The 26,048-nt window shown below is 35.7% G+C and overlaps 3 protein-coding genes across 3 annotated transcripts; 1 reads left to right on the top strand and 2 right to left on the bottom strand.

Moving 5' to 3' along the window:
* Nucleotides 1-14,862: 14,862 nt before the first annotated feature.
* On the bottom strand, nt 14,863-15,964 carry LOC145038579 (spastin, putative (Protein of unknown function, DUF599)). Its single transcript, XM_078986894.1, has 2 exons — nt 15,793-15,964; nt 14,863-15,482 (listed from the first exon to the last, which is right to left on the bottom strand). The coding sequence occupies exons 1-2, from the start codon at nt 15,958-15,960 to the stop codon at nt 14,934-14,936; spliced, it is 717 nt and encodes a 238-aa protein (XP_078843020.1). The 5' UTR covers nt 15,961-15,964; the 3' UTR covers nt 14,863-14,933.
* Nucleotides 15,965-16,610: 646 nt separating this feature from the next.
* LOC145042040 (Ribosomal protein L4/L1 family) lies at nt 16,611-19,160 on the bottom strand. Its single transcript, XM_078990392.1, has 9 exons — nt 19,039-19,160; nt 18,340-18,483; nt 18,193-18,254; nt 17,992-18,118; nt 17,764-17,912; nt 17,573-17,680; nt 17,354-17,473; nt 17,108-17,281; nt 16,611-16,970 (listed from the first exon to the last, which is right to left on the bottom strand). The coding sequence occupies exons 2-9, from the start codon at nt 18,449-18,451 to the stop codon at nt 16,869-16,871; spliced, it is 954 nt and encodes a 317-aa protein (XP_078846518.1). The 5' UTR covers nt 18,452-18,483; nt 19,039-19,160; the 3' UTR covers nt 16,611-16,868.
* A 350-nt stretch (nt 19,161-19,510) lies between these two features.
* LOC145042041 (Optic atrophy 3 protein (OPA3)) lies at nt 19,511-20,981 on the top strand. The gene is made up of 4 exons (XM_078990393.1): nt 19,511-19,905; nt 20,148-20,282; nt 20,430-20,516; nt 20,616-20,981. The coding sequence occupies exons 1-4, from the start codon at nt 19,777-19,779 to the stop codon at nt 20,772-20,774; spliced, it is 510 nt and encodes a 169-aa protein (XP_078846519.1). The 5' UTR covers nt 19,511-19,776; the 3' UTR covers nt 20,775-20,981.
* Nucleotides 20,982-26,048: the final 5,067 nt, after the last annotated feature.

Raw genomic sequence — 26,048 nt, 5'->3', positions numbered from 1 at the left:
ACAAACCCTAACCCTCCCCTTTGTGATTTGAGTGTTTGTGTGCTTTTCCTTGAAGTTTGAAGAAGAGAAGGAAGAAAGGACCAAGCAGAAGGAGAAGACCAAGGATCTAGAACTCAATCCAGAGTCCATTGAGGTATATTTCGAATCTTTTCTATTGCCATGATGATTTTCTTTTAGAAAACCCCATTTAAGCCATCTATATCTATTTCCTAGCTTGATTGTAATATAGAGATCATATTGAGTGGAATGGCCTTTGAATCTAGCTAGGTTTGAACCTCAAGAGCCCAGATCTACTACCTTTATGGAGCCATATTGCATGAAATCCCTATATCTACTCTTTTAGTGTGTTTTGAGCCCTAAATTCGTCATTGGCGTTTATCTACACGTAAAGTTGGAAACTTTACGCGTTAATCGATCCCTAAGAACCCAGATCTATGGATGGGATGCACTGGGTTCAAGCAGAATCGAGTATATAGTGATTGCATGCATGCGACCCGCCGATTCGTTCTTCGGACTCGGCGAGTCGAGTCACGAGTCCCCGATTTTCCCCTTTTGAGTTATGCCGAGTGGGATCAATGAGCTATAAGCGGACTCAGTGAGTCGGAAGCCAGACTCAGTAATGGAGGGACTCGGCGAGTCCAAGGCAATCTTCTTGCCTTAAGAACAGACTCGACGAGTTGTTCATACAACTCGGCGAGTCACAGACTAGAGTGTTCATCGGATGAGGATGAACTCGACGAGTTGTTCATATAACTCGGCGAGTCGAATGAAGGACTATTGGATATCTGTATCGAAGGAGAACTCGTCGAGTAAATGCCTAACTCGACGAGTAGGGACGGGAGTGAGGTCAATCGAATGGACAGGGACTCGACGAGTTAGCAAGCTAACTCGGTGAGTCGGGTCAACTGGAAGTTGACCTTGACTTTGACTTTTGACTTTGTTAGGGGTAAAATGGTCATTTTACCCTAAGGACAGTTAGCAGTGTTTGATTGAGTGTTTCGTGGGAATTGCAGCCGAAGGATTTCTGGAGCAGCAGCAACAGACAGACAGTTCCCGCGCAGATCAGCAGCTACTTCGAGGTGAGTTACCTTCCAGTAGCGGTGGGTCTACGGCTACAACGCCGGTCCACCAGTAGGAGTTGTGTGTTGATGGTTTTCTTTGTGATATCATCTAGTTTTGCTACTACCTAATATGTTATATGCTAGCTTGATGTGTTATAGTAGTAGAGTTCGGTTGTTAGGACCGAAGGGTAGTCAGACACCCTAGATACGTCTGACAGTATGTGATGTCATGATTATATGCTAGCGTGTTCTGAGATATGTGTTAGGGGTAGTAGGAGGGGAACAGTCCCCGAGTTCGGTTGTTAGGACCGAAGGGTAGTCAGGCACCCCAGATATGTATGATAGTATGTTATGATATGATATGTGATAGTAGTAATGGTAGGGGTGAAATAGTCCCTGGGGTTCGGTTGTTAGGACTGAAGGGTGGTCGGCACCCCAGAATGGCCGCACGGGTAGGTCGGCACCCCTGAATGGTCGTACCGGGTAGGTCGGGCACCCCAGAAATGCCTGACGAGTATGGTATATTATATGATTGTGATGTATGTTATATGATTGTATGGTATGTGGCATTTTGGGGGAAACTCACTAAGCATCGTGCTTACATTTTTCAGTTTGGTTTCAGGTACCTCTTCATCAAAGGGGAAGGAGCTGGCGCGGTAGCGATACATCAAACACATACACTGTTTTCCGCCATACAAGATTGTTCTGGGATTTGCACTCTGATATTTAGTTGATTTCGTATTTTGGTTTTCAAACATGATTTATGATTGTGGAAGGATTTGATCAGACAATGTTTTATTTACAAATGCCTTTCAACGTATTGATTTAAAAATGAAATTTTTGGATATGAAAATTGGACTGTTACAAGTTGGTATTAGAACCCTGGTTTGAAGGATTCGGACGCACCTTCAGGGGTGTAATCAAATATTCCTAACTACTCTATCATAACTTTCTAAGCTCAAATCTAATCTTCGAATCCATGCGATCGAGATCTATTTTTTTTCGTGATTAGATTCATCTTGCTCTTTCATCAAGCTTCCTCTCTTTTCATTGATCCTGCAAAACATTCAAATGCAATCTTATCACATTAAGAATCAACGAATAGGAACTTAATTGAGTTAGATAGTGGATTATTACCTGAAGCATAGTCATACTCTTTGACACTCCCATCTTCTAGACTCTTCAGGCTCTTAGTGCAGACTTGTATCCAACGCCCTTTCTCTTGGCAGCAAACGCAGGTCGGTTCTCCTAGAACGTCCTCGGAAGCATGGTTGGTTGACTTTCCCAAAAAATACGCTCCATTGCTTTGCCAAATCATTTCTGATTCAGCAGCACTGAGCATGTAAGTTAGGTTAATGAGGTTTTCGTCATGGTCCATCATATAATACTTTCTTTTGAACTCATTATATGATTCAGGAAGTGACTGCAGAACCCAGTTCACAGCCAACTTATCCAGGAATGACACACCCAACGTTTTCAACCTATCAATATGCGATTTCATTCCTAGAATGTAGGCACATACGGGTTCACCATCTTCATGTTTTATTTCCAATAGGGCTTTAGTGACATTGAACCTTTCAATTTTTCGATCTTGTGGGTTAGGGAGAACAACGGGAGGAGGAGGAGGAAGTGAATCATGATTTCTTGTTCCTCGATCGAATCGTGGAATATCATCTTCATGTGGAATGCTTGTTCCACGGGATTTGGGAAGACCATAGTTGTCGTACTTTGACATCTACAAAACGGGAGAAAACAAATTCAAGTTAGTTGATTTATTGAGTCCTTAGTAAATCACCCAAATGATATACTAAGGCTAGGACCCAACACAATACGCTACAACCTAGAAAAGGGATGCCGTAATCTAGCTGCAGAATATTTGAAGGTAAGTGAATGACGATTCACTAAATTCCACCATAAAAAACGAAAAAGAAATTTAAGTTCTAAATCTATGAAAACTCCTAGATCCTTTGAGATTCATTGAACATTTCAATGGCATGTTTAAATATCGATATGCCCCTCTAGTTTGTGACTGGGATGTCGAGGATCACAAAGCGGGTGTGAATAACCATGCAAACTTACATGGTGCCCTCACATGTTACGGTCACCTATTCGATGTGCCGGTGAATCACACACGCTCCACCGAACTATGACAAACATTGAGTCACCCTTTGCTACCTTTTCTTAGAACCATTTAGTGTGCCGGTAAACCACACACGCTCCACTAACGTCTTCGCAAGGGCACAAAGTGTAATTTCATGGAATTGCATCAATTCATTTTTGCCTAAAGTAACTAAGATTGGGAAATTGTAATAACATTTAGTTACTTTTATACTTCATTATACTTATAATGGAAGGTTTTGTCCTGACCTACCCGTTCGGCTAACGACCCTCCACTAGTCAAGAGTGCGGTGGGTAAGAATGGATACCCATTCAATCGCCATTTTATAGGTAGTTTCCTTAAACACCCCTTATAGACCAGCTTCGTGAATGAGGCCTACTAACGGTAAGACTGACTTTTACTCATACATATATATAATGTTAGACTTTTAATGTTATATATAGTATATGGTGTATTTTACACTTTTAAAATACTATGTGGTCAAATTTAACAATTATACTTTTAATTCAATTAAAATTGTAAACCAAAACTTTATGAATTTATTAAATCTCTTTTAATTATACATCTTAATTAATTAATAAAACCATAAGGGTGTGATTTGAACTTTTCAAAACAATACTAGGGTCTTAGAATTTATCATTTCTAAATTAAATTTTTAATCAACTTTTAAATTCCAAAAACTAGAGGGAAAGTTTTGAAACATTTCAAAACATTAGGGTTTTAACTATTTAAATTTCAAAACCAAAACTTTTAAGTTCTAATTTAAACTATAAAACTTACATGGGCATAATTGAAACTTTTTCATAACACAAGGATCAAATAACAAATAATATAAATTAAACAATTAATCTTATCATTATCTATATTTCACCTAATTTCAATTTCTTGCAAAATAAGTTACCCAATTAATACAAATAATCAACTTTAATCATATTAAGAAGTTATTATCTAGTCAATTGGTAATTATCTTTTGTTTAGTCAATGATATACTCATAATTATGTTTAAAATCGGATTTTAATGATCTAGAACAGATAAAACAAGTATCCATGAGTAAAACAGCAAGAAATCCCGAAATTAGCTCCATCTGACGCTCGAACTCGCCGAGTACCACACTGTACTCGCCGAGTACACTGTGGTACTCGCCGAGTTCATCAAGCAGGGAGCTCAAAACTCGATTTTGCAACTTGAACAAACATACAAGGCATCAATACAATAGAAACCAATCAAGGCTCTTATACCACTGATGGGTTTTGACCATAAGAACATCCTATGTGCTCGTACAAACCCTAATGCTTGATCTAGGTTTCTCTATTGTACATGCAATTCATCGAAGACTATAAACCCTAGATCTAGTGCATAATTATCAATATAACATATGAATTAGGGTTTAGATCATACGTTGATTGTTATGTAGCAATAATAATCTCAAATCCTCCTTGTATTGACTTTAGAAAGCTTAGAGTCACACATGTCACTCCTCTAATGGTTCACAAATACCAAGAGCAAGAGAATTAAGAGGAAAAGAGAAGGAGGCTGCCCAAAACGTGTGGAAACCTTAGAGAACAAGTTCACCACGTTTTTGGGGCATAAGGGTTCTTTAAATAGTGAGGCTATTAGGGTTATCAAACAAGGAAACCCTAATTTGGATGCTTAAGCCCTAAGCAACCCATGGACTCCTTCCTTAAAGGCCCTAGGACGATTTCTAATGGGTTTCCCCATAGAATTCGTCCACCCCTTTAATATGGAGTCTATTAGCTCAATATTCAACTATCATACAATTGACAGTTCAAGTCCCTTAAGTTTAATTAATGTCTTGTAGCCACAAACTTAATTCTTATTAATTATTGACTAATATTAATTAAATAATATGATTTCTCCTTGAATATATTATTCTCATTATATATTAATAAATCAGATTTAATCCTTTCTCTCCATAATTCATCCTATCAAGTTGCTTTGGTGAAGGCAACCCAAAAGGACCATGCACCATCGGGTCAAGTACATACCAAAATATTTATGGACTTAGACACTAATCCAACAAGAAAATCTACAAACAAGAAGGCAACTCGTCAAGTTCAAGGGTAAGAACTCGACGAGTAGGAACGTCGTCAAACGTGTTTTTTTAGAATACCAACTCGACAAGTCGGAGGGGACCAACTCGACGATTTGGATTGGGTTTGTGAAACCCTAAAATCAGGGCTTTGCACCCTATTTGAACACCTTAACCTCCAAAGGCTGGACTCATTTACAGCCTCCAAGTCCCAAACCCTAGCCACGAAACCCTAATCCACTTGTGAGAGTTTTTGAGCCATTTTGTGCATTCTTGGTGATTCTTGAAGAAGAAGTCACTTGAAGAAGGAGCAAGGAAGAGTTGAAGAAGAGTATATCCAGAAGTTTAGCTTCATTTCTGGTTCATTGGAGGTATAAAGCTCTTATCTTGTCGATAATATGCTTAGATCTCTTTATATTCACGTTTATGGGATTTTTGGTCCAAGAAGCTTGATCTTTAGGATATGGATGTCCCAAGTTAGTACACCATCAGATCTAGGACCTTGAAGGGCTCTCATGGAATAAAGGTGCAAACTTTATGACCATTGAAGCTCCATGCAAGCTATAGGATGTCTTTTTGGCCTTTAAGCTCCAAAAGGCCATGCATGGAAGGAAAGGTGGAAGCTTTACATGTTCATGAAGTGTATAAGGTCCAGATCTCAACATGTATGCTTTAGCTTGGAGTATTGAAGGCTTATGGACCAAGATCTAGGTCCTAAAGAATTAGGGTTTGAGCTAAACCCATAAAGGAAGGGTATTAATGGGTAAACTTGGAAACTTTACCCTCAAAAGGACATTTGCAGTATGTATGAGAAGTATGAAGCTTGGTTCCCGACGAGTAGGGACTTAATCCATTAAGATGGCCCAAACAGACTAAGGAACTAGTCGAGTCCATAGAGGAACTCGACGAGTTGAGTCGATTTGTCCCGATTCTGTACAAGGTAGAACTCGATGAGTCTGACGAGGGACGAGTTGACTCAATTTGTCACGACTACGAGTAGTAAGGGAACACAGTGATTCGGGGGGATGACTCGATGAGTTGAGTCAACTCAGGGTGTTGACTTTGACTTTGACTGGGCGTTGACTTTGACCAAGTTTGTCCCGTGAAGGGGTCTTGAGAAAGGAATAATATCTAAGGGACTATGGGATTTTGACTAAGTATTATGTTGGTAATGATAGCTCGGGAAGTCGAGAGATCAGCCGTTCGGGGATCTGCCAGCTAGCAGTGAGAGGTTTATTTGCAGGATTCTGCATTTAGCTTGTGAGGTGAGTTTTCGCCCAGTAGGAACGGGTAAAAGGCACTAATGCCGATCTGTTTATGTATGTTAACGTATGCCATACTTAGGTTCGATGTCGGGGTTAGCATGATGTAGACTATATGTTTCGGAATTTGGTTCGATGACAGGGAAAGCCCAAGGAATGTTTGTATGCTTGATGTCTTCGTGATTCTTACATGTGTTTGTTTATGTATGTTAGTATGTTTCGGACTAAGGTCCGATGCCGGGGCAGGCTCGAGGAATGTTTATATGCTTCCAGATTTTGATCCGATGCGAGGCAGGCCCAATGAAGGTTTATATGTATGTTTTCGAACTACAGTTTGATGTCGCGTGGTACCTGATGAAGGAATGCATGTTTACTTATACTTGTTGTCTTTGTGATACTTGTATGTTCCTGGTAGGGGGTTGGAACCCGAGCGGGGCTTGATTCTAGGCGGGGTCTGATGTCGGACTCTATCCAATGTCGGGCGGGACCCGAGGAAGGGACGGGGGTCCAATTTATGTGATTGTATGATTATGTGTATCGTATGTGGTAGCTTGGGGAGACTCACTAAGCTTCGTGCTTACATTTTTTAGTTTTGGTTTCATGTACTTCTAGTAGCAAGGGGAAGAGCTCGGGATGACTGCAGTGCACACACACATACCATTTATTCAGCCTGAGATGTTTTTACTCTGATATAGTTGACAGATGTTTATGATGTTTTGAGAATAACGAATTATGACTTTATGTAATGTTTTGATAACTATTTTTTATTAATAATTTAAAATGAAATTTTTGGATCGTATTTTTGGGATGTTTCAACGGATCCATCAAAGAAGATTTGGGTTTAAAATGTTGAAGACTTGGATGAAGTGGGCTTATGAAGATGGGTCTTGGATATTTATTTTGGTCTTGGACTATCCATATTTGAAGCTTGAAGATGATCGACGAAATGTGAATCATGTGAGGTGTGGAGGGGAGCAAATGAATCTTGAGTAGTGGGGTGGAATAGTAGAGAAAAGAGAGTCGATAACATTTTAGCCACACTTGCAAGGGTGAAGTCTTAGTCGCACAACACTTGTGAAGGTACCCGTGCAACTGCACAATTTAGGGCATTTTGGTCATTTTGCTCAAGATTTACTTTGGGGGTTAGGTCGATCAACATATACTTTGATTTTCCACCATAAGAGGGCATTGGAGGCGATTTTTGAGAACTTGATAGACATTCTTCTCATTTATCTAAGTAATTGTTAGTTTCTTGATGCAAAACACCTTTGTGCTTGTTATCTTGTTGCCATGAGTGGCTAGTTTCTTTATTTTGGTTAACTTTTGCTAAAACCATTAGATATTTGTGGGTTTTTAAGGATTCATGCTTGATTGTCATTTATCTTATGTTTATGATTCTAGTTCATATTTCTTACGCTTATTTAATACTTTGATCATGAGCTTGGTACTTGAATGAGCAATTGTTGGTTTATTTCTTTGGTTTAGCATTTAATCATTGATTTTACTTAGAATAAGGGCTTTATGATGGAAGAAATCATCTCTAGCATATGGATCATAACTCCTTTATGGATGTGTAAGCATTGACATCATCTAGCAATTAGGGATTCCTTAATTCTTAAGGCTAATCAACTTTCTTGAGTTCAATTGCTTCAATTGAATCCTTGATTTTGATTAAGAATGTGTGTTGTGGGATTTCTCAACCTCCATACTACCTATGAGGAATCTTGGCAAATCATGCTTCATTATTGCTATAACCAATTTGGGATGAATGATAAGCTTCATATTGAATCCTAATGATAAACACACAAATGTTCATTATGTTGCATTGCCTTGGTTGACCAATTATCTCCAATATTTGAGCATCTCACCATCTTGCTTAATTACAAGCTTTTTGGTTATTCAAGTCTTTTAGTTTTCAAACCATCACAACCCCCCTTTCCTTTAGTTTAATTGTAGTTAGTTAGTTTTATTACACTAGTTTTATTGGATTGCATTGGTGATTGAATATAACCATTTCCCCGAGGATCCATACCCCTTTTTAACATTATATGACATTTTATTCGAAAAAAAGAGTGTAATTTTCTTGGTGGACTTGACATCCCACCAGTTGGTGACCACTCAAGAGGGATAGAAGGATTAATTCATGGTTTGAGTCCCAATGAGACATGCAAAAGCATAAAGTTTGCAACTTTATGGCTTAAGACAATTTTATGAGCTTGGACTTAAGTTTTAGACATTAAAGCTTAATGAGTTAAGACTTTAGAGCATTTTTTGGGCTGACTAACCAATACGTCGGGCATACTCTTGAGTACGCCATGCGTACTAGGCCAGTACCCTGATTCCAGATCATCAATATACGTCGGGAGTACCAGCCATGTAAACCACGTGTACGCAGTATATGGGCTTAAGAGATTTTTGGGTTTGAGTTTTGTTGGGCTTTTTAACTTGTTTAGATTTAGGCCTTAGGCCTACCTGTAATAGCAGGGTATTTATGGGCTTTAGGCCTTTATAGGAGCTCTTGGGGTATATTGGGCCTTAGGGCCTTGTAGTTGGGCTTAGAATGCCTTTTGGGGCTATTTTGGATTTGGGTGTTGGAAGGGGAGGCCTAATGAGGCAATCTTAAAGAAAACATTTTGCTTTAAGTCAAGAATTTGGGTTTGAACTCTCAGGCTAGACTATTGACCTAATTTCTTATTAGGGTTTTATACTTGTGAATTAGGTAGGGGATTTTGTGAGTCAGCCGCTCGATTATGATTTGATACCTTGAGTCTGAGGTGAGTTCCTTCACTATATCTGTGGGTTAAAGGCACCAATGCCGGCCCACTAATTTTTCTCTTGTAGTATGATGATCGTCTTCGTAATAATTGTCTATTATGCCTGTAATTGTTTGATGTCTCTGTGATTCTTTTGTTATGATATTATATGGTAGTGGTAGGGGTGAAATAGACCCAGTATCCGGTTGAAATAGACCGAAGGGGATTGCAATCACCCATATATGCTTAATTGTATCTGGTTGAGATAGATCGAAGGGGATTGAAAGCACCCATATATGGTTGACTATATCCGGTTGAAATAGACCGAAGGGGACTGCAAGCACCCAAATATGCTTGACTGTATGTTTCTATGATATGGGGTATCTTGGTGGGACTCACTAAGAGTTGTGCTTATGGTTTTCAGTTTATGTTTCAAGTACTTCCAACTCGAACGCGAAGGGTCTGGCCTGATTGCACTGTATCTACCTATGATTTTCTACATTATGCGATTTTGAGAAATATACTATAATAAAACGTTGTTATGATAGTCTTTTGACTATTTTGATTTGTTTATCGTATGTTTTGAATGAAATTTAAAAACCAAATTTTATCTGTACTTTTTGGATGTTACAAGTTAGTATTAGAGACTTAGTTTGAGGGATTCAGGCATACTCCTAGGTGTGTCTGAACTCAAATCGAGGATCTGGTAGATTTTCCATAAAAAGAAACATTTAATTAAGGGATTTTAATAAAAGAGAAGGGGGTGTGATGCGTGCAATCAACGGAGCTCAAGTAAGTCTTACCAAAATATCCATAAATGTTATATGTTTGTGCTATGATATGATAATTGCATGCTAGATTAGGGGCTAAGGATCTGCTCATGATTGCATGATCAAATGCAAGGAGAGATGCCTTTATGTGCCTATTTGTATGAGCTTATAGATTCACATGCTAGTATCAGATCAGTTACTTGATAAGATGGTTTGTATATGTTAAGTTCGGATTTGAATTGCTTAATGCTCGAATGTTGCACTCTTTGTGCTTTTGTTGGTACCAACTAACTAGTAGGTGAATGTGTTGGTTACAAATTATTGAGATTGGATAGTTTAGAATGATATGTTTAACTCTAGTGCACATCGTCATTTGAAGAATTATCTAGTACTGATAGTATGTAATGGTGTTAATGTAGTAGTTAGATGGTGTTAGTGGAAGTTCCTTGTACAGCTGGTAGCAGAGAGGGGTGAGGAAGGGAATCCTACAAAATTCATGAGAGATGAATTGGTGTGTAGGATGCCATATAGTATGAGGAGTGTACTAGTTAGGAAGAGGCGACTTGGAGGAGTCGAGGTAGTCCTTTAGGAGGGTATAAATAGGTGTGGAATGTAGTATTGGCCCCGTACTACTGGAAGAACAAGATTTATACCCAAGACCAAGAAGATTACGATGAATCTAGGGAGCTCGAGAGTGTGAACCTTCTTGTGTGTTTACTAATTACTTATGTGGTTATGTTTCGGTATGGTGATGATACGTCATGCAGCAAGGGGTTCAGGATCTAGATCTGGTTTAGGCACGAGCACCGAACCAATTGATGAGAGGCTATGCGAGTTCATTGCATCAGAGGTTACTAGAGGCATCCTTGATGCGACCCCAGTGATGTTCGGGTCGATCAAGGAGGGTATCATCACGCTGATGAAGGATCGCCTTTGGATCTTTAGGGCCGATCTGGCTGCTAGCCAGTCTGGGGCCGACACTTTATCCTTAAGGATTTCAGGGGATGTGGGGCACCAGATTTCTTTGGGGTGAAGGAACCCATTGCATCCAAGCATTGGATAACTGACATTGAGTGTGCCAGATGACAAGCTTCTGCCCTGAGGGGTCTAGGGTGAGGTTTGTTGCGGGATATCTGAGGGAGCGAGCACGAGATTGGTGGGAGGAGCTTGACTATACTTAGGGAGCCCCAACCATTGAGGCCATGACCTGGCCAAATTTTGTAACCCAGTTTCGAGCAGAGTTTGCACCAGCTGTTGAGGTACAACAATTAGCTAGGGAGTTTCTAGACATGAGGCAAACGACTGAGACTGTGGCGAAGATCACTGCTAAGTTCAAAGAGAGAGAGAGAGAGCTTTGTTGGTACCCCAGTATGCGGAAGATGAGGAGATGAGGAAGACCCGATACCAATGTATGCTGAGATCTGACATCAGGGAGTTTGTTCGTTTTTCATGATTTCTCATATAATTTGTGTTTAAAAATAAGATTTTGAGAGTTTTAGGTTTTAACTTTTTAAGAGAAAACTTTTTTAAGAGAAAACTTTTTAAGAGAAAACTTTAACCAATTCAATTTCGAGAACTTGAATCTTTCTTGTTTTATGTTATTTTACATATTTAAAAAATTTATAATTTTTTTTACAGAACAATCAATGTATATATAATAACAACTAGGTGTGACATGCATGTATTACATTAGTTTATTTAAAACAAAATTAAATAAAAAATTTTAACAATTTGAAAAATTTGAATTTAAAAGAAAAATGAGAACAAATTTGAATTATTAAAATTAATGAGTCTTTTATGTATTGAATACATAACATATATAAACCATTTCTAATAAATAGCTTACATATATATCACCATACATATTAAATGTGAGATTTTAATTTAATAAAATGACAATTGGAAAATAAAAAGTTTAAAAATTCTAAAAAATATCATATATCCAAATGAAGAAGAAAATGACATATGACAAAAAAGCTTTTTATTTATTACGGATGATACAATATTAGCTTTTTATTTATTACGGATGATACAATATTATTTTAAGAAAGATATCACATGTCATTTGAACTTGTATTACATCCACACCAAGAGAAAGATTACGATAGATATTTATAAACCCTATTTTATTTGTTGTTTCCACTTGCTGAGTCTTCACATAGCAAATGACCTGGTCTTTATCAAAATTTTATACTGAATTATGAAAAAACTCGAGTTACATTACATTATTTATATAAAAATGTTTCATATATCCAAAATTTGCATAAAAAAAATTCATTAGTTATTTTTCCTTGTTGTTTGAATGCCCCGTAGATCTTTCAATTTTTTTTAATGTATTTCAATCCTGATTTGGTGTTTCCACTTGCTGAGTCTTCACATAGCAAATGAACTGGTCTTTATCAAATTTTAATACTGAATTATGAAAAAACTCGAGTTACATTACATTATTGACCCAAACATATATAAAAATGTTTCATATATCCAAATTTTGCATAAAAATCCATTCGTAATTTTACCTTGTTGTTTGAATGCCCCGTAGATCTTGTAATTTTTTTTTTATCTTTACATTTTATTTTCTAAATAAATGTTGTTTGTCAGAATCAAAAGTTAGGTAATAATAAAAATAAAATTATATATGATTAAAGTTAAAGTACTATCTGTAACTTTTGTTTATCTTAAACATTAGAAAATCACGAAAGCAAACTTTTTTTACTAGAATTTTTCATGACACCTAAATGCCACTCCAACAACCCAATAATCTTAAGATATATTAATTAAAACTTTTTCACAAAGCTTATTTGTAGGTTTCGTTAAGAAGGTGTCAGTTATAGTTGATCATGTATTTAATAAATTATAAGGAATAAGATATATGGAAATTACACAACAATATTGAAAAAACTCATATAATTACAGGAAATAAACTATTCATCCAAAAAAACTTTTTTTTTACCAAATACTTCTCAAAATCAGATTCTTTATTATTAAAAAAAAGACTATAATCAAATTATGAAACAATACACTTGATTGATTGCAACTTTTGCAAAAATAAAGTTGGCATCACATCCAAACAGCCTTTGTTTTATTTGAACTCAAATCCATTATTATTTTTAAAAGTGAAAACAAAGTGGCAAAAGCATACAACTGAAAAGGGAAAGTCGATGATATGAGTAAAGAGTAACCAAAGTTGATTCAAGTAAGCTGGCTAGTTATATATGCACTTTTGTCACACTTGATCTCATCCAAAGCAAAGTTAAACGTGTTCTAAACGTGTTCGTGTTCTAAATATCTTATTCACCCTTTAACGCTTATTATGATCTAAACTCAAAAATCCATTTACTTTATAAATAAAATAAAATAAAATGAAATGAAATGAAAAATAGTTTCTCATTTGATATTATCTCCTTAACGTACTCCATGCATGCCACCTTTATTAAGAAAAAGTGAAGAAGGCAATTTCTCATTCTGAAACACAGATTAATGATACAATGCTCACTTGTGCGTAGCATGCATGTAAAACTTATAAATTGTAATTATATATAGATGTAAGATTTGAGAAAGTGATGTGCCAATTGAGTAACCAGTAATGCTTTATATTATTGTACTATTGAAAATGAAAAGCTACAAGCATGCTAATAGATAGTACTCGTACTTTCTTCTACAACTCTTACCCTAATATCACATTTTGAGGTACGTAGGCAGTACCATTAAACAAGGAGTGATCAATATACACATGACAACAAATATATCCTTCAGTCCTTGATGCCTAATGACAAGAGTCATGTAGGGTCCCAACTAGACATGATCGGGACCAAAAAATGACATTGTATTCTTTAAGTTTATATTATTATTAGAGAATGGAAAAGAAAAAAAAAAAAAAACATAGTTTTTATTGATGTTTCTTGACTTAGAAAACATATCAAACCGTGAATCCCATTATAATGAAGTAGGGGAGATAGATCATGTCAACAATCATGTCTCTGATAGCCACTACGTTAAATATATATATTTTTGTTTTTTTCTTGAGTTTGAAAAGAACGAAAATAATAATTATTGATTTTTTTTTTTTTAATTTTTTAACCCACACACTTCATAATCTTTTCCTAAATCTATGTATATGTCCCAAAAGGGATTTAAACCATTGACTTATTGGTTGATTAACATATTTCTCCAACAACTACGGATACTATTGGGCCATAAGTCATGTTTTTAGGGAATGGATGAAAAATGATAACTTTTGTATTTTACCTTATTGTATTGTATTGCTATATTTGGTAACCGGCTAATTAGTGAAAATAAAGGGAAAATTTTTGTCATTATAAAATCATCATGTGTATTGGTTTTTTTACCCATAATAGTAACAGATTTATCTTGTTGACCAGCATAAACAATATTTTACCGAAACAACGATGGTAATTACTCACCCTTTGATCTAACTAAATCATGTTTAAAAGACATTGTGTTTCAAAATATATGGATTTTTTATGTTTTGTATACTACATGCCTACATGGGGTTCTTGGAACTTTCTTTTGCAAATAGAAAAATCATGGACTTTGAACATGAAGATTGGTTAGAATTAGGAAAGAGAATTACAATTTAGAGGACAATGCCCAATTGAACTGTAAAAGAAAGTTCTTTTAAGAGTTATCACTTGCCACACGAGAACAATTAAATTAACTAAATAACTAATTGGAAATAACGAATAATCTAGATTACTTTTAATTTAATTATTAACATTCTGAGACTGTATCTGGTTGCCCTTCAAAGAGAATTTTGCCGATACTATATTGCAATTCTTCTAAATTTATTTGTATTCCTTTTTTATTGTATGGTTATTAAATGATAGTGTTGAATTAACGTATACTATACATTTGAAAAGTATAAGAATTAAAACTCTTACATTACAAGTAATATCAAGATCACTCCCTACTATTTGGTAAGGCTTCGGCCACCTTTCTCCCAATCTCCTTCGATTTGGTGCTTTGATGCACATGCAATGGCACCGTGTTATTGTCAAGAAAATAAAGCACACAAACCATCATTATCGATGTTGTGAACATGGGAATAGGCCCCAAAAGCCATAACAACAACAATAGGGCAAGATAAAGTGCCCTAAGCCCAAGTGACCAAAAATCACCACCCCTAATCACAGCCAATTCAATTGATTTTATTGGCACATTGCTATTTGGCATACTTATTAGATAAGTAGCATGAATCAATGATCTTGTGGACTCAATAAAACAAGCAAAGGCCAAGAGAAAACAAACCAAGAGGCTTATGTGTTTTATTGACTTTGTTGATGAATTTGCATCTCCGTAGATGAACTTGTTTTGAAACACTGAAGAACTGTTTGCAACCAAAGTGCCGATGACTGCACAAAGAGTTAGACATATGGATGACATGAAATTTGATGATGATATATTGTAGGAAAGCACGTTCAGAGGAACCGCAAAATCATTGTTTTCCATCTAGCAAAAAGAAAATAACAAACGGGGTATTTAATCACAGTTGTTTTGAAGTTCTTAAGAAAAAAAGATATTCATTCAAAAACCCCTAGTATGGCCCATATCGCTTTGCCCCAAAAGCATCATTTGAAATGTAAATAAGATACACAAGAATGCATTCCACATTGGGATTGCACATTCTATATTATAGCGATTGTTGTTACAACTTGAATCCTTAGCTAGGTCTACATGTTTACAACCCTCAACCAATGGTGATATGTATGCCCTTGGGGAAATTGTATCGAATTGTATATAAAAATTTAAAAGATCTTGCCTTCATAATTTTGTCGACCCAAGCTTTTTTGTCATTGTTTTCAAAGCCAATAGTTGTGGTGTGAGGGCAATTTAGACATCTATAGAGAAGCCATAGGTGGTATCCAAACATGACCACAAGCCCACTAGGTACCAAAACCAAATCAAGGTTCTCTTTGTGGAAACTCATTTGGAAAAATAATTTATCTACAAAATGTAAGCGACTCCATTGCCTATAAAAGATTGATGAATCTTGAAATCTACTCTATTTGGTTACGAAAAAACAAAGAGTTGACCTCAAAGTTTCTTTCTTTAGATGAAAGTGAAGACTTGGATATGAGTTGGCTTTTTGGAGATTGCTTGATGCAATTGTTGAGGCTACTTGAGATGATAACTTGTTTGTATAACGAAATTGGAGTTAAAAAGTCAACGGTGGCATAAAATGCAATATAAGAACATTACTTTAAGTCATTTAGGTGCCAATTAGGCCGTTTCATTTCCACATATTGGATACTTTCTTCTATTCTATTTACGTTGATAGGCTTAAATGACTTGAAGTATCAATATAAAATTTGATTCCTAAATTGTGAAGTTTCACTTTTTAAATAGAAATCTAACTCTACTTGCAATACAAAAACATTACAACCTTTTAAAGCCAACCACAAGAATCTTGTAAACCAACTCTACAAGCAATAAAAAAAATATTGTGCAATTTGATACAAGGAAAAGTGTTTTTTCCTTCTGTAAATGTAATACCATAAACAAAATAACTATAAAAAAACACCCATACGCACCTTACAAAGCTCACAACCATTTAATTCAAGAAATCAAGCACATAAGTTATCTATCTAATCTTCCAAAATTCATTGAAATAAATCCCAAATTATTCAAACATATGAAAATCTTGTTCATATCAAAACATGTTCTAATTGGTCATTAAATCTATAACAAAACCCCCTTACAAAGTAAAGGTGATATATGAAAAGAAACAATTCTACACTTGCAAAACTCCAAGTCTCCATCAACAAACAAAAGTCTCTTAGCATAGCAACTCAAAACACTACCTCCAATTTTAATTTTTTTTTTTCTTTTTTTAAATCAACGATTAATAGGAGTGTGCATACGCTCTACAATCTTGTTAACAGCATCACGTGACATCACCAAAGTGTCATGCAAAAGGATGCTATAAACATTCAAACCCTGCAACAAACCAATACAATTCATAACTAAGCATGACATGACATGACATAACAGATATACTCCTCATATCTCATAAGGGCAAAAGACATAAATGCCCTTTTCATCATTATTTAAAAAAATAGACGTAGAAAGCTTACAATAGAGGGAAGAACATTGACATAATGTAGGTTTTGAGTTGCAAGCTTTAGGTTTTCATCAATAGGACCTCCATCCACCACTAGAATCTTCTTGGACTCTTCCATTTGATTCGCAAAACTCACAATATTCTTCGTTTTGTGAGTTGGAAGCACTAAATCCTCAAACACCAAAAGCTGCAAATTGTTACCTTTTTATGTTAACAAATTATATAAACTAAATTTAAAAAAAATAAAATCAAGACTTGCCTTCCCTTCAGCTGCACGAGCAGACAATGCAATCTTGAGCCCTAGTCTTCTGACCTTCTTGTTCAGCTTAAAAGCATGGCTGCGTGGTTTAGGCCCATGCATAACAGCTCCAGTTCTAAACTGTTGTTTCATTATTCCAAAATCTTAAATTTAAAAAAAAAAAAAAAAAAAACTTAAATAAAAAACATGATAAAAAAAAAAAAAATGTTAATAGCATACCTGGGGCCCACGCAATGATCCATGTCTTGCTCGGCCAGTACCCTTTTGGGGCCATGGCTTTCTTCCAGTACCACTGACCTCACTTATGGTTTTTGTTGAATGAGTTCCCTGTAATCATCATGAGAAAGATGGAAAAAGTTTCGAAATTCATGAAAAAAATCAAAAATCAAAATTCAAAAATCAAAAAATACCTGTTGTCTTTTTGCAAGCTGCCATCTTACAACACGGTGGATAATATCCTTCCGAATGGGAAGATCAAAAACATCACCTGCCAACACCATCAGTCCTTTGTCTTCATTCTGAAAGTTTGTAACTGGGATCACCAGGTCCTGTAGTTGACCTGTCTCAAAGTCAAAATCATGGTCAAACACAAACTCCATTCTTAATAGATAATGTATGATTTGTTTTCATTCATGCACCTAATTTGCGTTCAGGAGTTAAGATTTGTTTTCTGGATAGTAGCTCAGATGGGAAAGAACCTTCACTTGCATCTGAACTTAACATGGAAGTAGATAGACCTCGAGTCCCCAGTAAAGGAAACCCTGCCTGTATAAATTGTGGGAGTTTTTTAATGGCTGTGTAAAGATAATGTATAGAGAAAGATGATAGAAATGATTTACCTTTTTAAAGATTGAATATTCCATTAAAGATTGCTTATCACCAGTGTCATGATCACGTGAGGCTATATGCATAGTCAGAGAGATTAATAAATAATAACCCACGAAAAGATTTGAGTTGCTGTAAGTGATAAACAGAATGAGTCTTACCAGTAGAAAGAATGTGGAAAGATCGATTCACAATGTTCTGATGATTACTGCAATGGAGTTTATAACTTGAGCTCATAGAGCGTAATAGCTTCCTGGAACATGGCAAGGCCATGCTACTAATAGATTTATTGTAGTTTTAGAGACCTGTTCAAAGTTAATATGGTTGAAGTTTAAACACGGAATTAGTAACAAGATTCTATCAACTTTTTATTTGAAAAGGATTAGGTCTAGAGTGAAAATTCGAGTTGTAACTCATTGTTTACAGGATGAATCGCAAAGAACAGGAAGAACGAAGTCATTCAATCTACATCAAATTATCAATGTTAACTGGAGTGAAGCTGCGATTAGTGATGCATCAATTAATGCCCTGAAGCAATTTTTTATGACGAACGTTGCAAGAGTCATAAACTATTTCAAAACCTAACAGGCTACAAACAACCAAGTTTTACAAAAGGAACATTTAGCAATGGGGAATTGTGAACCTACTGGAAACAAGAAAACGTGTTACAAGAAAAATGAAATCTGAAGCAGCGGAAGAAACCTCGCGAAAGAAGTACAGGTTAGTGGGTGAGGTTTATTGATTTGGGGTTTAGTGCGATTCTGGACTTGAGCCATCAATTAGAGGTGAAATTATTTAGGGTTTTTATCGCGACTCTAAGAAAAATGGAGCGAAAATAATAGAGAAATGGATAGAGATACCTGGTACGACAATGGCTGAACTCCTAGCTGCTGTTATGGAGGAGGAAGAGGCGAACATGAAGTGTGAGCAAGGGTGGGAACTGGGAAGTCATTGTAGGAGAGGGTGCTTGATGTAAATCATCTAAGAAAGTAGGGGCTAAATTGGAAAAGTGTGGAAATTGAGGTCCAAAACTTTAGACAAAAGGCCCAAAGCCCATTTACATTCTATTCCATATTTCCATATTTGTTTTGGTTTTTTCTTTTTGACTGATCAAGGAAAAGACAAATGATAATGATAAATATATAATATGTAAATTCTGTTTATGATTCATCGACGAAGAGTATATGCAATTATGCATAACATAAACCCTTAAATGCAAGGTTTTTTTTGGGTATATGTATAATTTTTACTATGTTTTCTGTAAATTTCAAGCGATTTTCAAAAGATTTTAACAGAATTGAATTGAAAAGTCAACCAGAAGTGGGATTCATATTCGTATCAAAGAGAGGAAACGCAAACTTTTGTAGCGCATCCACCCACCCACCCACCTTCCGGCTTCCTCCCAATGACCCATTCTCTATCTTCCTTTCCAAGGAAATCATAGCAATCCACCATAACCATCGTCATTAAATGGAGAATACTATACATATACGTTTTCTTGATCTTGTTCCCTTCTAGACAAATCATCAAACACTTGGTGTGCAGTGCGCCATTTTCGTACAGATAAGAGCAAATCCTAAGATCGAACCAGAAGAGTAATGGTTCTCCCCTTATTGAAGCTTGGGACGCTCGCATTGAAAACTTTAAGCAAACCCATTGCCAGCAGGCTCAAAAAACAGGCTGCCCTTCACCCCAAGTTTCGGACATCGATCATTAGTTTCGCGCAGGTAATCAACAGCTTATACTACTTCACATTCATCCTGATTCTTCGCTTCTGTTTTGTGTTTATTTGATTTCTCGATTAAATTTTGATTATGGGTTTTCTGTAATTGTAATGGAACCTTTACTTTCTTTCTATCTATTTTCTTAGCATTAGGTATTAGGGCTTACGTCAACATTTCAAATGTTGCAATTCCATCTTTAGATTTGTAAATTTGACCAATTTCAAGTGATGTGTATGATGTAACAGGCAAATCACAGGCTAACAACAAATATACAAAGGCGAATTTATGGACACGCAACTGATGTTGAAATTCGGCCATTGAACGAGGAGAAAGCTGTTCAGGCAGCTGGGGATCTTATAAGTGAACTCTTTGTCTTCTCGGTATGATATTAATCTTCTTCATAGCATCATGATCGTTTAAAACTCATCAATTTACCAGTAGTTACAGAAGAGTTCCACATAGCAGAAAAAAATAGCAAGAACTTTAAATGTGTTTAATGGTGGTATACACTTTAAAATTTCAAATAGGTGGCAGGAGTCGCCCTCATATTTGAGGTGCAAAGAAGTGCTAGATCAGAAGCCAAAAAAGAAGAAGTCCGCAAACAAGAATTGGAGGTAATTTTTTGTTTTATTTTTTCAATTTCTGTCTAAATTTATAATAAAATGTCGTTTTTTTTTTTTTTTGCTTATTGCTTATCTGTTTATGGTGTATAGGAAATGAGGCAACGAGATGAGGATTTAGCAAAAGAAGTGGAATGTCTAAAGCAAAAATTTGAGGAACTTGAGCAGCTTGCTAAAGGAAAAGGATTTACAGGTGTTTTCAACTTCAAAAATGTTAAAACCCAAAATGCAAATTCAGTCAATCCAGCTTGATTATGATATTTGGATTAAAAAGAAAAAGAAAAACTTCATTCTTGCTTGCTATTTTGTGATAATACTATATTGATTTTTTGACCTAATTGAGATTTGAGACGACCCCATCTTTAAGATTCTGGGGTTGTGGACTTGTGGTATTGTATCATTTTCAAGGACTTGTACAACTTTTCTTGGTTGATATGGATTTCTTTATTCTAATTGGTATATGAATTATGAATATATGATGAAACATATTGTCAATCTTGTATAGGTGGACTTATCTTTATAGCACATTGTTATGGAATATGGACATGATCTCTTCTTTTAAGAAAGAACAAAATTGAAAATTTATGTATTATACACATTAAATTTATGTATTATACATCGTCCTACTTGAAAGTACTGATGAAAACAATAGTACAACTTGTTCATCAATGATATGAAACAACACCGCAACACCTTTAATAATGAAGAAATTCTGATTAAATTCTCAAAAGTCTACATGCTGCATGGAAGACCGAGTCCACTATAATAAGATAGACGGATAACTTGAAGAATGAAGACTATGTCACTCGAGTCTCTTTATGGGCTTTTGCTAACAGATGAGCCAAAAACAAAGTATGATGCTTGGATTAAAGAAAGGGTGGCGGTAGAAGACAAAGGTTATTCTTCTTTCCTAGGTTAATTTGAGTTATTCGTCCATGCATGAAGGCCAAGACGAATAAGAGTTCTACAATTTAGAAACATCATCAGATGATGATATGGGATATTCATTTTGAACTTTACAAAGTAGGAAGTAGAGGTGAGCAAAAATTGAACCGCAATTAAAATTAACCGTAAAAACTGCATAAATTGCAATCGATAAACTGCAATTGTAGTAAAAACCGATGGTGATGTTTTATGTTTTTCAAAAACCGCAAATTTGTGGTGTGGTGCTGTTATTAGTTAAAAAATATTAAAAAAAAAAAAGCTGCACCATATCACATACATTATATACAATATTAAAAATAAGACAAGTTTTATAGATGAAATAAGGATAAATTTTTGAAGACAAATTATTGGGTTTTTTTTTTGTTATGTTTAACTTTAGAAAATAATGAAATTTGACAATTTTAAGATATTTATTGTTAATTACTAGTGATTTGATGCTTTTAAGATATTAGTTGTTTGTGATTTAAGTTAATTGTTTTATATCTTATTATTTTTTTATTATTACAAGTAATATGTTTAAACTCTTAAACCGTTTGAACTATAAACTGCAATTAAAAACCACACAAAATTCATACAGTTAATAATCGAAACACAGAAAAAACAAAACCACAGCGTAAAAATAAGCACCTAGCTCCACCAAAAAATAACCGCACCAAGCGGTTTTGAAAATGGATCAACCGTATTTGCGGTTGCTGGTAAGGTTTTGGCCAATAATCGCACCGATCTGCACCGCGATCACCCTTAGTAGAAACTAATTTAATAACAAAACATAGATATAATATTTTTGTTAATTGTTTTTTCCATTCTACGGTTAAATAAGAATTAAAATCCAAGTTAATTGTATGCCAACTTGGCACTCCACTTGGATAGGTTTAATCCATAAGAGTAAATTACATGAATCGTCCCGGGTCCAAGTGTCAAATTGTACGTTCAGTCCCTATTTTTGCAAATTAAATCGGATCGTCCCTCATGTATTTAAATACTACCCACCCAGTCCCTATTGTCGTTACACATTAGTTTTCTCCGTTTTGGTGCCCCACGTGCCTTGCAAGCAGGGGTATTTTCATCATTTCATGTCACGTGTATATTATCAACTATGTATGGCAACATATCCAGTTCACCCAAACATTGCATACCCATTCCCCGATCAAAACCTTTCTTGTCTCACAAAAACCCTAGTTTTCTGTCAATAATGAAGATGAGTGGGTGGCGAATACAACCACTGATGGATGAAATCGATTTGGAAGCCAATTACGGTAAGGAAAGCCAACCATTTTATGCTCTGTTCTTGATCATTTTGTCTCCGATTTTGAAAATATTATTGTTTTTTCTTGTGAATGTGGGAATCCAACTGTTTTTAGTATATGCTTGGACTATGGAGGAGAGTTTACCAAATTTTTTGGGAGAAAATACATCAAGGGACAACACAAATTTGTGGACTTGATCGACAATGATTTGTTCTCTATTCATGACATTGATGATATGATGGAGGAGTTAGGCTACGTTGAAGAAGGTAGGATTATGTATTATCACTTTAAACGACCGTTAAGGGATTTAGATTTTGGGTTGTTTGCATTGGGTAGTGACCAAGACGCCAACCACTTAAGGTCCTACGTTGCTTCACACAAGCTTATAGAAGTGTATACATAATTTTGGTGTACCAACTTGCATACATATGCTATGTCTCCTAACCTTGCAAAACTCAGGATTGAAGAGATTGTTGGACCCCCTTCTTGTTCTAGAAGGTTGTTCTCGAATGGATTAACACAACCACAGTTGAACCCCCTGTTTTAGAACCAAGCATGCAAACCCCTACAATGGAACCTAACATGGAATACCCTAGTCATACTGATGTTGCACATGTTTCACCCCTAGAATGGAATCCCCTATTGAATTTGAATATGTGAAAGAACCATACATGGAACCCCTATTGTGGAAACCTTTAGTGAATCCCTATGTGGATTTAGTGATAGTGATACTAGTGATTTCAATGTCGATGACGATAACTTGTTGGATGATCCTGAGGTGGAAATGCCTGATTTCTACCTCAACATTCATGATAATTTGAAGTAAGTTGGTGATAACCCTATTACAACAAAGAATGTAGTAATGTCTAATGATGAAATGGAGGTGATCAACACTTATGTTCTACAATCCGAGTCATCATCAGATGATGGGAAAATAAGTAAAAGAAGAAATAAAATTCGACTGATGAAAGGGCACAGATAAATGATGCAGCTCAAGTAAGTGACCCTTTCTACATACTTCAAACATCCTCAAGTTCTCAAGAAGCAAATAACAGAATTTACTCGCATGCAATAGAGACAAGAAGAGAATTGGATATTATCAAGAATGATAAAAACAGGGTCAGGGTAGTATGTAAAGGAACAATACCAGATATGGGGATACATGAGACTTATGGAGAAGGTGTACCAAGTAAAACTAGTGGGAAAGGTGCGCCCAGTTAAAGTAAGATGAATGGTGGAGCTAGTCAAATATGTCAAAAGGAGGGTCAAGTAAGTGTAGTGGTAAAGGTTGGTGCAGTAAAAAGAAAAGTGCAGTAAAAGTAGATGAAAGCAATAAGTGCCCTTGGAAACTTTTAGTATGTAAATGGAAAAAGGATGATGATTAGATAGTGAAAACCTATGAAAAGAAGCATAAATGTCTCTAAACAAGAAAAATCAAAGCTTGTAATTACAAGTTTCTTTCCAAACAAATAGTTGACCAGTTGGAGTCTAACCCAAAAATACCAATCAGGGATTTAAAGGAGCAGCTAGAGAAGAAATACCAAATTCAGATTCCGGACATGAAAGTGTTCAGGGAAAAAGCAAAAGCCCTAGAAACTATTAGGGGTGATTTTGGGGGTCAATATTCTATATTAAGGGACTATCTACTGGAGTTCCATACTCAAAACTCAAACACAAAAGTCAAGCTTCAAGTGGATAATTCTTCCAACCCTGCATCAGATACTAGGATTTTTAGACGTATGTATATATATATATATATATATGTGTGTGTGTGTGTGTGTGTGTGTGTATATATATATATATATGTCTATATATATATATATATATGTGTGTGTGTGTGTGTGTGTCTTGGGCCATTGAAACAAGGTTTTATAGTAGGGAAAAGGGACTTTCTTGGATTGCATGGTGCATTCATGAAGGGTCCCAACCCTGGTATGATTCTAACTGCATGTAAGTAATAGTATACACGGTTTAACTACTTAATCTTACATATGCCTTATATATGTTAACCTAATTTGTTCTTACTGTTATAGGGATTAGATGGAAACAACTGCACTTACCTATTGGCATATGGTGTTGTAGAGTCTAAGAACTATAGCTCATGGACATGGTTTCTAAAAAATCTTGGTGATGATTTGGATTTGACTACCAATTCAAACTTCACATTTATAACTGATAGGCAAAAGGTAGTAGTATACATAGTTTAAGTACTTAACATTTATATTATTTGTACTAGTTATATAAAATTGACTATGTTTATGTTGTAGTCTGTTTTTCCTGCAATTGCAAAATTGTTTCCATGTGCAAAAAATAGATTTTGCCTTCATCATATCCATGAGATTATGAAGCGGAAGTGGAGGGGCAAAGAGTTTAAAGATTGTCTTTGGAAATGTGCAACAACATCAACTGTACAACAATTCAATCTTGCAAAGGAGGAACTGAAGAAATTAAACAATGATGCATATGAATGGCTTAAAGCCATTCCACCCTAACATTGGTCCAGGTCTCAGTTCACAGGTAAGTTATACATGTTAGAATTCTTCAACATTGTTGATTGTATGCATCTTAAAAGATTACAGGTGGTGAAGGTGTGGACCAATTTGTAGTTGACATAACACAACATACATGCTCATGTAACAAGTGGGAGGTCACTGGCATGCCATGCGAGCACACAATTGCAACTATATGGGATATGATGAGAAATAATGAGAATGTTAGGATACCTAAAACATGGGTTCACCCAACATACTGGTTGAAGACATGGAAAAACATGTATGCCTTTAAAATTGAACCACTTAATGGGAGGATGATGTGGGAAAAATTCCTTATCTAACAAAGTTACTACCACCAAAAAATCACGTGCCTATTGGTAGGCCAAAAAAGAAAAGAAGAAGATTTGCTACTGAAGATGATAGTGCTAGAGGGACCAAAATAGTTAGATGTTCAAAGTGTGGAAACGTTGGGCATAATGGTAGGAGCTGCAAGGGGCAGGTAATAGGAGGATCATAGGTCAGTGGTAATGATGTGGGACAGAATGTTGGTGTAAGACATAATTCATGTGCTGTGAACAAGGGGAAAAAGTCTAACGGTTTAGTGTTTGTGTATTACTTTCATGTCTTTTAGTTGGGTAATGCTTTTTATGTATTTGAAACAATGTTCGTTCATGTCTTTTGGGTTTGTAGTTTCAGTTTGAACTAATGTTGTGCTACTTCTTTAACTATGATGGTGATGTACTTCAAACTGTTGACTGGATGAATGTTTGTAATGGTATGAATGACTTAATGATTAATTAGGTTGTTAATGTATGAATGCATGTTTGTAATGGTTTGATGAT

The sequence above is a fragment of the Lactuca saligna genome, chromosome 4 (assembly GCF_052625555.1).
Source record: "Lactuca saligna cultivar CGN05327 chromosome 4, ASM5262555v1, whole genome shotgun sequence".
NCBI lineage: Eukaryota > Viridiplantae > Streptophyta > Magnoliopsida > Asterales > Asteraceae > Lactuca > Lactuca saligna.
Note: the sequence above shows the minus strand (reverse complement) of the source record. Positions and strands in the feature narration are given on the sequence as shown.